Genomic DNA, 10426 nt, shown 5'->3' on the forward strand with positions numbered 1-10426 from the left:
TAATTACATACTTTAGGGATAGTTATGCTATAGTCAGAAGCCGTCATGAGGTAAGTGAAAAGGTTCCTTAGTTGACAGCTAGATTTCATGCATATAAAAAAGATATTTGGCCTAAGTGTTTATTAACACCACTTAAAACACATCACCTTCTTCAACCCAAAGACCTAAGCTTAAATGAGCAATAGTTGTCACCAGCTGTCATTTGTGCTCTGAAAGATGTTGCGGGCTAGGAAGGGGAGGTACACTAAGCTATTTTAATACTTAAAAGCGCACAGTTTTTAAAATGTACTTAATGTCATCTAAGAGTGTTAACGTAAAAATGGTAACTTTTTTTTTTGACACAGGGTCACTCAGTCTGGAGTACAGTAGTGTAATCCTAGCTCACTGCAGCCTCAAATTCCTGGCTTCAAACAATCCTCCCACCTCAGACTCTGGAGTAGTGAGGACTACAGGCACACACCTAGCTAACAAAAATGATAACTTTTGTTATGTATATTTTGCCACAATATAAATAAATGTGAATAGTTTTAATGTTGTTAAATTGCAACACAACATTACCAATGTAAATTAATTGATTTTTTTTTCCCCAAAGAGTTTTTCAGTTTTTTTTTTTTTTTTTTAAAGAAATGATAAATAACACATCACCACCACACCAGGCCTGAGGTTCTTTCTTCTGGGCTTGGTCATTCGCCCAGCAAGAATTGCAGTCAGAGAAATAACTGTTTCTCTTAGGTGAGTCTTACCTACTATTACTTTATTATTGAAAACACTTGGGCTAGGCACGATGGCTAATACCTGTAATCCCAGCACTTTGGGAGGCTGATGGCTAATACCTGTAATCCCAGCACTTTGGGAGGCTGTGGCAGGTAGACCACTTGAGGTCAGGAGTTCAAGACCAGCCTGGCCAACATGGTGAAACCCCATCTCTACTAAAAATACAAAAAATTAGCTGGGCATGGTGATAGGTGCCTGTAATCCCAGCTACTTGGGAGGCTGAGGCAGGAGAATCGCTTGAACCCAGGAGGCAGAAGTTGCAGTGAGCTGAGATCGTTCTATTGCACTCCATCCTGGGCAACAAGCGGGAAACTCTGTCTCCAAAAAAAAAAAAAAAAAAAAAAAAAAAAAAAAAAAAAAAAATAAATAAATGGGAAAAAAAAAAAAAAAAAAAAAATTTAAACCACAAGTGATAAAAATAAAGCCTAAAATTACTGAACCTTATTCAAAATACTGCTTTCTTTGCTTAACTCTTACAGTGAAAAAAAAAAAAATCCATAGAAGTCTAACAAGATTAACTCTTAATGTGAAGATTGGAAATGTAAAACTCTCAGAGCTAAGCAAATCTACTATAAGAATCATATTAAACATCTCTCTGGGATTTTGACCTTTAGAAGGCCAGTTAAAGTATTTTTCCTTGTGCTACCTGAAAAGTATTGGCTTCCTAGGGTCATCAAAATATTTTTTCTTTTTTTCCACATCACTTGGACTGTGCAGAATATCAAAATATTTTGCTTTCAGCTTTTTTTTGTTTAAGCTCACCTACTCAACAGAATTAAAAAGGAAGAATTTAAATATCCATACCTATATAACTTGTACGACTGCGCATTCCACAAAACCACAGTTCCATCAGCTGCTCCTGATGCCAAACATGTGGAGTCTGGGGAGAACTGGCAAACCCTCACAGGGCTGCCACTAGGCTGTTCCATCACTGCCAACGTCTGTCCATTTTCAGTATTCCATAGGACAGTAGTACCATCTGTTGAACACGATGCCAAAATATGTCCTGAAGGGGAGAAACAGCAGCAGTGGACGGCATAGGTATGAAACTTCAACGGAGAGTGTGGCAGTTCAGTAAAGTCACTTAACGAGTACAGGCGAATTGTTTTGTCCAAGGAGCAAGTAGCCAAGAGGGAGAAGGAGAAGGCACAGCAGTTGACGTCATCACTATGATCAGCTAATGTGTGAATTAGTTTCACCATGCTCTAAGTAAAACAGCCTGAAATTTTTAAGCAGATAAAGGTTATTTCATTCTAGGAATCACATAAATGCAATTTGAATCAATATAAAAAGGCCAACATTTTAAAATTTGCTCAATGAAAACTTCTACATCAACATTTTAAAGCAATGGTCCCCAACCTTTGTGGCAGCAGGAGCCAGTTTCATAGAAGACAACTTTTCCCTGGACTGGGGTACAGGGGATGGTTTCAGGATGAAAGAGTTCCACCTCAGACTGTGGGGCATTAGATTCATAAGAAGCACACACCCAGATCCCTCGCACGTGCAGTTCACAATAGGGTTTGTGGATGCCTGTAGCCCCAGCTACTCAGGAGGCTGAAGTAGAAGAATCCCCTGAGGGGAGGTAGAGGTTGCAGTGGGCCGAGGTCATGCCACTGCACTCCAGCTTGGGTGACAGAGTGAGACACCATCTCAAAAAGAAAAAATAAAAAAAAGAAAAAGAAAAAGAAAATCTAACATAGCAGCTGATCTGATCAGACATGGAGTTCACCTGCGCCCTCACCTCCTACTACGCAGCCCAGTTCCTAACAGACCACAATTGGTACCAGTCCTCAGCCCTGGGGATTGGGAGCTCTGTTTTGTTTGTTTTTTGAGACAGGGTCTCGCTCTGTCACCCAGAAGCAAGTGCAGTGGCATGTTAGCTCACTGCAACCTCCGCCTCCCGGGTTCAAGTGATTCTCCCACCTCAGACTCCCAAGCAGCTGGGATTACAGGCATGCCGCATGATGTCCCGCTAATTTTTTGTATTTTTAGTAGAGATGAGGTTTCCCCATGTTGGTCAGGCTGGTCTTGAACTCCTGGCCTCGAGTGATCCACCCACCTCGGCCTCCCAAAGTGCTGGGGTTACAGGCGTGAGCCACCTCACCCAGCCAAGGGAGCTCTCTTTTAAAGGACAATCTGTTACCTGGGATAAGAACAATTTAAACAGAAAAAAAGAATCTATAAGACTATAACCTCTGCTTCTCACAACCACCATTGCCATACCAATAAATTTCTACAACTCCTCAAAAAGAGCCTTGTCAAATAACTTCAAACTGATTTGATGTTGAGCTTTCAAAACCTAAGGTATTTATTTTGCCTTTAAAGCCTTTTTCATAAGGAGTTCTCAACAATATCCCATTCCAGATCTGCTCATCTCAGCTCAAAAAGTATTTTCTATATTAATAAAACATCTTAGCTGCTCCCTCCACAAGATGAAGACAAGGCTATCTGCTCCCCCTTTCAAATGAAACTGTAGGATTTGCGCTTTAAAAAACAACAGGCCAGGTGTGGTGGTTCGTGTCTGTAATCCCAGCACTTTGGGAGGCTGAGGCAGGTGGATGACCTGAGGTCAGCAGTTCAAGACCAGTCTGACCAACATGGAGAAACCCCCGACTCCACTAAAAATACAAAATTAGCTGGGTGTGGTAGCACATGCCTGTAATCCCAACTACTCAGGAGGCTGAGGCAGGAGAATCACTTGAACCTGGGAGGCAGAGGTTGCAGTGAGCCAAGATCGCGCCATTGCACTCCAGTCTGGGCAACATGAGCGAAATTCCATTTCCAAAAAAAAAAACCCCAACAAAAGTCTCTTTGGAAATTGATTAATAAGTGTCCATGTTGAAAGCTATCCCATTATGGTTTGTCATCCTGTCTGGTAAAGAGTAGAATTATACAAAAGACTTGAGGTGAGGAACCACCTCTGAATGACTCAAGGAAACCAAGAAAAGAAAACTTAAGTAAGCGTCAAAAAGTGAACTTAGCCAGACCACACAAGAACAAATTTACAAATTAAGAATAAAATCAAACTCCTAACCACGGCAAACAAAGCCGTATATAATCTGATTCCTATCTGCCACTTCTTAGATCTCAACTCTAGCCACTCTCCCTGGGTTCCTTCCAGCCTCCTTGGCCAGTCTTCCGCCTCCGTAAAGTCGTTTCTCGAGCTGAAATGCACTTCCCTCTGCTCCTGGGATCCTATTTATCATTCATATCTCAATTCCAGTGTCTCTCCTCAGAGAGGGTTTCCCTAAAGAAGCCACTCTCTAGGCTAGCACATCACGCTGTATTCTCAATACAGCAATTACCACCAGCATCAGATATTTGTTAAATTGTCTCCCCCGACTAGGATGTAAATTCCAAAGGAGTAGGTACTTTGCCATCTTGCTCATTTCTGTATCCACACCATGTAAAACTGTCAGGCACCTCATATACTTAAACAAATATATGTTGAATATTCATTTTGTTCAAGCCCAATTGAACAAAATAAATAATAATCCATATGTAATATGAAATGGTTAGAAAATCTACCAAAACTAATACACACACACACACATCTGACAGAGGAAAACTGGTATAGAGGCAGAATCAGCTCTGAAAGGGAGAGGTATAACCTTGACTTGTAAAATTGATAATCCTTTGTCCTAGTCTTATTTATGGAAATATCTCTACCAAAAAAAAAAAAAAAAAAAAAAAAAAGGAAAAAGAGGGGGAAATTTGAGGAAAGAAGAAAAAAAAAAAAAAAAAAAAAAAAGGTCTGGACACAGTGGCACACACTTGTAGTCCCAGCACTTTGGGAAGCCGAGACCGACACTTGAGCCCAGGAATTTGAGGCCAGTCTGGGTAACAAAGCAAGACCCCATCTCTCCAAAAATAAAAATAATTAGCTGGGTATGGTGGCAAGCACCTGTAGTCTCAGCTACCTGAGAGGCTGAGGCGGGAGGACTGCTTGAGCCCAAGAGTTTGAGACCAGTCTGGGCAACAAAGCAAGACCTCATCTCTACAAAAATAAAATAAAAAAAAATAAAAGAATTAGCTGAGTGTGGTGGCAAGCACCTGTAGTCCCAGTTACTCAGGAGGCTGAGGTGAGAGCATTGTTAGAGCCCCGGAGGTGACGCCTGTGACTGCACCACTGCCCTCTAGCCTGAGCACCAGAGCAAGACCCCATCAATCAAACAACTATTAAGACATATTAGCATGCCTTTCCCCATCTTCATCTTATCCTTTTAGGATAAGTTTAGCCTCTTTTCTTCGAACGTAAACTCCAATAAAGCCTAAAAAACAAACACGCAAATTTCTAGTAGATTATCCCTGTACTGTTGTTCTGAAAACAATCAAGACCAGGTGGTGCTTTCTGGAGAGCTCGCGAATCCCAGCAAGTGCGCACAGGTGATTTTCCTAACAGACTTCGGCTCCCAGCCCTCGGCGGCGGCACTCAGCTCCCTTTGCAGTTCCAGGACATTCAGTGGGAAGCACAGAGGCCACCGTCAGCTGAACAGTCTATTTTGAAAAGGCTCTCAGGCCTACCCAGGACCTGCCTGGAGGTGTGGCCGTTCCCTCGGGCCTCGGCTGTCACGCGAACAGTGAATCCCCGGGCACGCTAGGTCAGCTGGCCAGCGTCAACACACGCATCCCACCCCATCCAAAGCAAACCCGAAAGGTGCCCAGCGCTCCCAAAATAAAGCCCGCGACTTACACCCCCCTCACAAAAGGACCAGGAATGTGCCCGACTCAGAGAGCGGCCGGGCCTATGCTGACTGAGCGACCCCAGGCAGGAGGGCGGCCCCGCAGGCAGCTCACCCCGCAGGGGGCTTCCTTCCGCCCGACGCCGGCACGCGCGCCGCAGCCCCGGGGCAAGGGTGCACGAACCGCGCCTTGCTGCATTCAAGGTTCTGGCAGTTCCCTACTGCGCGGTTAGAACTAGCAAGCGGAAGGTTCAAACGCCCCGCGCGAGGAGGCTCCGCCGGCAGAGCCCAGTCGCTCCCCCACCTGCCGCCGCCACCGCTGAGCCGGGCCGTGGGCACGGCTGCTCTCACCTACCCGCGACTCACATCCGGGGCCGCGCGGGATCTTGCCCTCAAGTGCCCGCAGCCGGTGCGGGTCACGTGCCGCGCAGATGAGGCTGCCTGCTTAGGCGCCGGCGGAGACCCAGGGCGAAGGGAACAGGCCCCGCCTGGCTAAGGCCCGCCCGGACCCGGAAGGGAGGGAACAGGCCCCGCCCTCCGCACGCCCGCCAAGACCCAGAGCATAGGGAACAGGCCCCGCCCGCCAAGACCCAGAGCATAGGGAACAGGCCCCGCCCGCCGAGACCCAGAGCATAGGGAACAGGCCCCGCCCGCCGAGACCCAGAGCATAGGGAACAGGCCCCGCCCGCCGAGACCCAGAGCAAAGGGAACAGGCCCCGCCCTCCGCACGCCCGCAGAGATCNAGAGCATAGGGAACAGGCCCCGCCCGCCGAGACCCAGAGCATAGGGAACAGGCCCCGCCCGCCAAGACCCAGAGCATAGGGAACAGGCCCCGCCCTCCGCACGCCCGCCAAGACCCAGAGCAAAGGGAACAGGCCCCGCCCTCTTCTCGCCGGCGGAGACCCAGAACCGGGGGAACAGGCACCCCACCAGGCTGGCCGGTGCGGCGGCGCCTGAGCGCCCTTTCGCCCGGATTGCGAGGTCCTACCCGGCTTCTGACTGTAGAGTCAGAGTGAGCTCAGACTTGGAAAGAGCCCAACGTTGCACTTCTTTCTGTGTTGCTAAAGCTGCAGTCGCAAGGCCTCGTGACCGCCTAAAACGTCGTTTTAAAGGGGCATTGCATCGACGGTTCGGCCATCCCTGCTGAAAGTTTTTACCTTTCTCCCGTTCTCCACCCTGCACTGCCTCTGTTTTCCGAGGCCGGTCTCCCTGATTGGCCTTCTCTGTTTGGCCACCCTCGGCGGTCCCTGACTTGGCGTCTTCTGCCCTCGCCTCCGCGCTCGGGTTTCCCCAGAGGTCTCCCAGGGCAGGCTGCCTGCCACGGGCCCCAGCCCTGCCGCTGGGTGGGTAACCTGAGCTCGCTGAAACGCAGGACGCCTTTTCTTAAGCCTTTGCCAGTGCGCCCCAGTGGCTCACGGTAGACTGGTTTCCATGTGTCATTAACTACAAAGTGGCCCTCCCAGTCCTTTGTGAGATAAAAATTATCCAGGAAAAAGTTCCTAGGCAAGTTACCACTTGTTAACTAAATGCACTAAATAGCGTAGGACTATGTTCAGATGAAAATCAAAGGCACAGCTTTTATTTTTAATCCATGAGGAAATATTAAAAATATATCAGTCTGTGCAAACCAGTTACCCTTGAAGAGTAATGACCTAAAATGGTCACATTTAAATTTGAAATTGGGCAGTACGCGGTGGCCTGTAATCCCAGCACTTTGGGAGGCCGAGGTGGGCAGATCTCACCTGAGGTCAGGAGTTGGAGACCAGCCTGACCAACATGGAGAAACCCTGTCTCTACTAAAAATACAAAATTAGCCGGGCGTGGTGGTGCATACCTGCAATCTCAGCTAGTCGGGAGGCTGAGGCAGGAGAATCGCTTGAACCCGGGAGGCAGAGGTTGCGGTGAGCTGAGATCATGCCACTGCGCTCCAGCCTGGGCGACAAGAACAAGACTGTCTCAAAAAACAAAACAAAACAAAACAAAAAACATTTTTTTTTTTTTTTTTGAGACAGGGTTTTGCTCTTGTTGCCCAGGCTGCAGTGCCACGGTGCAATCTCGACTCACCACAACCTCTACCTCCCGGGTTCAATAATTACACCACTCAGAGATAACATTTCCTCTCAGTCTTTCAGAAAAAAACATCAATAATTTTACAAAAAGTCCTGCAAACTGTCTTTTTGAACATAAACTTGTGTCATGAGCTTTTTTCATGTCTAAAATTTCATTAGCTTTTTTCTACCTAATGGTATAAATTATTTAATATTTTGCCTGTGGCTGGATGGCTTCAACATTTTTACCCTTAGTATAAATAATGGTGGATGAAATATTTTTGTACCAAAATCTTTTTTTCTTTTAGCCTCTATATATTACCACATTATATACATAAATCTTTATCTGTATTTATGAATATGTACTCAGACACTCCAGCCTGGGCAACAAGAGCGAAACTCCGTTTCAAAAAAAAAAAAAAGAAATGGAGCCCAGGCGCAGTGGCTCACGCCTGTAATCCCACCACTTTTAGTGGATCACCTGAGGTTAGGAGTTTGAGACCAGCCTGGCTAACATGGCGAAAACACCGTCTCTACTAAAAATACAAAACATTCGCTGGGCGTGGTGGGTCACGCATGTAATCCCAGCTACTCAGGAGGCTGAGACAGGAGAATAGCTTGCACCCAGGAGGCGAAGTTTGCAGTGAATAGAGATGGCACCACTGCACTTCCAGCCTGGGAGAAAGAGTGAGACTTTGTCTCACAAAAAAGAAAAAAAGAAAGAAAGAAAAAGGAAATGAAATTACTGGGCATAAAGGTGTAAACAGTTTTAGTATTACCATACTGCTCTTCTGAGAGGTTGTACAGTTTACACTCTAGCAATATGTAGCTGTACCTGTCTCTCCCCTTTCTTGTCAAACTTGAGGAATACCCTTTTAGCTACACTAATTTATGTGTGGGTTGGTTTGTTTGTGAAATGGAGTCTCACAAACTCCATCTCTGTCGCCCAGGCTGGAGTGCAGTGGCACGATCTCAGCTCACTGCAACCTCCACCTCCTGGGTTCAAGCGATTCTCATGCCTCAGACTCCTGAGTAGCTGGGATTACAGGCGCCTGCCACCACTAATTTTTTTGTATTTTTGTTGGAAACAGAGTTTCACCATGTTGGCCAGGCTTGTCTCAAACTCCTGACCTCAAATGATCTGCTTGCCTCGGCCTCTAGCTACACTAATTTGATAAGCCAAATTGGTTATAATATTCTTTAAGTAAAATATATAAAAGAAACCCTTGCCTACACCTTCCAGTAGTTTAGTATCATGACTTCAAGTCCAATGTAGTCAGCTTTGCCTGTCCTACAGAAACAGGCAGTTTCAAAGACAGAAGCCTCATTGAGGCTGGTCTCCAATCAACATGTTTGCAGTTTAGGAGATGTTAACTAAAATATCTGGCCAATATAATATAGAAACAAAATTTGTAAAGATTAATTTATAAGAATTTATAGATTTGTACAGTGAGCTGGTAGAGGACAGAGTGTTAAAGCAGTTGGAACTTTGACTTGGAATATTAAAGGTGTGAATGTTTTATGGATTCCTCACCCTAATTGTGTAGTTGTTGAAAATCTTATTTAAGGCTGGGCATGGTGGCTCACATCTGTAATCCCAGCACTATGGGAGGCCGAGCCAGGCAGATCATTTGAGGTCACAAGTTTGAGACCAGCCTGGCCAACATGCAGAAACCCCGTTTCTAATAAAAATAAAAAAATTAGCTGGATGTGGTTGTGTGCGCCTATAATACCCGCTACTCAGGAGGCTGAGGCAGGAGAATCACTTGAACTGGGTGGTAGAGGTTGCAGTGAGCTGAGATTGAGCCACTGCTCTCCAGGCCTTGGCAACAGACTGTGTAAAAAAAAAAAAACAAATAACAGGAAAAAGAAAAAAATCTTATTTAAGGAAAAAAAATCCCATTTTGTCATTAATTTCTTGTTCTGCTCCTTAAAATAATGCTATTTGAAGAAAACAATTTTAAATGATATATTTAAAGAAAAACCAACTTTTCAATTAAATAGTAAGCAATACATGTAAAGTTTGTCAAAATAAAGTTGCAATGGGAACAGAATAGATGTGAAGCAATTAGTGAGCCCCCAATTACTAAAATGTGTGATCCAGAGTAAACAAGAGCTTAAAGGAGAGATGAGAGGCACCTGTGAAATTGGAAAAGGTGGGCCTAAGAATATGTGCTAAATAGACCTGAAGTCCAGGCCTGCTGAGCAATGAACTTTGGAAATACCCAGTTTCACAGTAAATACTCAGGCATGTTTTGAGGTTGTTTTGCTTTACAGGCAAACCCAATGTCACAGTTTCCAGAATAGTTGGACAGGGTAGAGCTCATGGTATAAAAACTCCCTTGAGGTGTTTAGTTTGCAAAACTATATCAACCTGAACACGTGAAATGTGCCTTTTTCTGTGAGTATACTGTACTGCAGAAGACATTTGTAAAAACATCCTGGCAGATTGCCCAGAGATTATCTCATAGCTGATGCAACCATTAACTCTCCACACCTGGTATCAGCCACAGTGCCACCTCCTTGCAGAGAACTCTGGGGATCTGGAAAGCTGCAACTCTGCCTGGGAGTGTGATGTGTAATTTAATGCATCATAAAATGTTCTCTTAATTCCTTTTATCCTTTGCCATTATATAAACTTTATACCTTCGAACTGGCCATCTTTTCATTAAACCACCCAGAGTCCCTGTATGCCAACCAAGTAGTAGGAATTAGTAGAGTTCTTTAGAAACACATGGAATTCCATACAGAAGAAAGAAAGATCGAGGGCTGCCTAATGACAAGAGGGTTGGGATGAGATGGTGTATATTGGGCACAGTGAGAACTGCCTGACAGTAGAAAATGTGCGTATGGCTGGAAGTAAGAATACCAGAAAGAAACACTATGACATGTATGAAACTTGGTATTTGGTACATACTAAAA

At 45.2% G+C, this 10426-nt stretch overlaps 1 protein-coding gene across 14 annotated transcripts in view; it reads right to left on the reverse strand.

Annotated features, from left to right (window-relative positions):
* The window catches only part of WDSUB1 (WD repeat, sterile alpha motif and U-box domain containing 1), a 51327-nt gene extending 45367 nt beyond the window's left edge, over window positions 1-5960 (reverse strand). For 8 of the 14 annotated variants that reach the window (XM_017547616.2, XM_037745414.1, XM_037745413.1 and 5 more), the window contains exons 1-2: window positions 5468-5565; window positions 1579-1993 (exon numbers count right to left, since the gene is read on the reverse strand). In XM_017547616.2, coding sequence (XP_017403105.1) covers window positions 1579-1976 — 398 coding nt within the window. In that variant the 5' untranslated portion in view covers window positions 1977-1993; window positions 5468-5565. The other 6 variants (XM_017547547.2, XM_017547541.1, XM_017547610.2 and 3 more) reach the window with 6 other exon arrangements.
* Window positions 5961-10426: the final 4466 nt, after the last annotated feature.

The sequence above is a fragment of the Cebus imitator genome, unplaced genomic scaffold (genome assembly GCF_001604975.1).
Source record: "Cebus imitator isolate Cc_AM_T3 unplaced genomic scaffold, Cebus_imitator-1.0 Scaffold10, whole genome shotgun sequence".
NCBI classification, from domain to species: Eukaryota; Metazoa; Chordata; class Mammalia; order Primates; family Cebidae; genus Cebus; species Cebus imitator.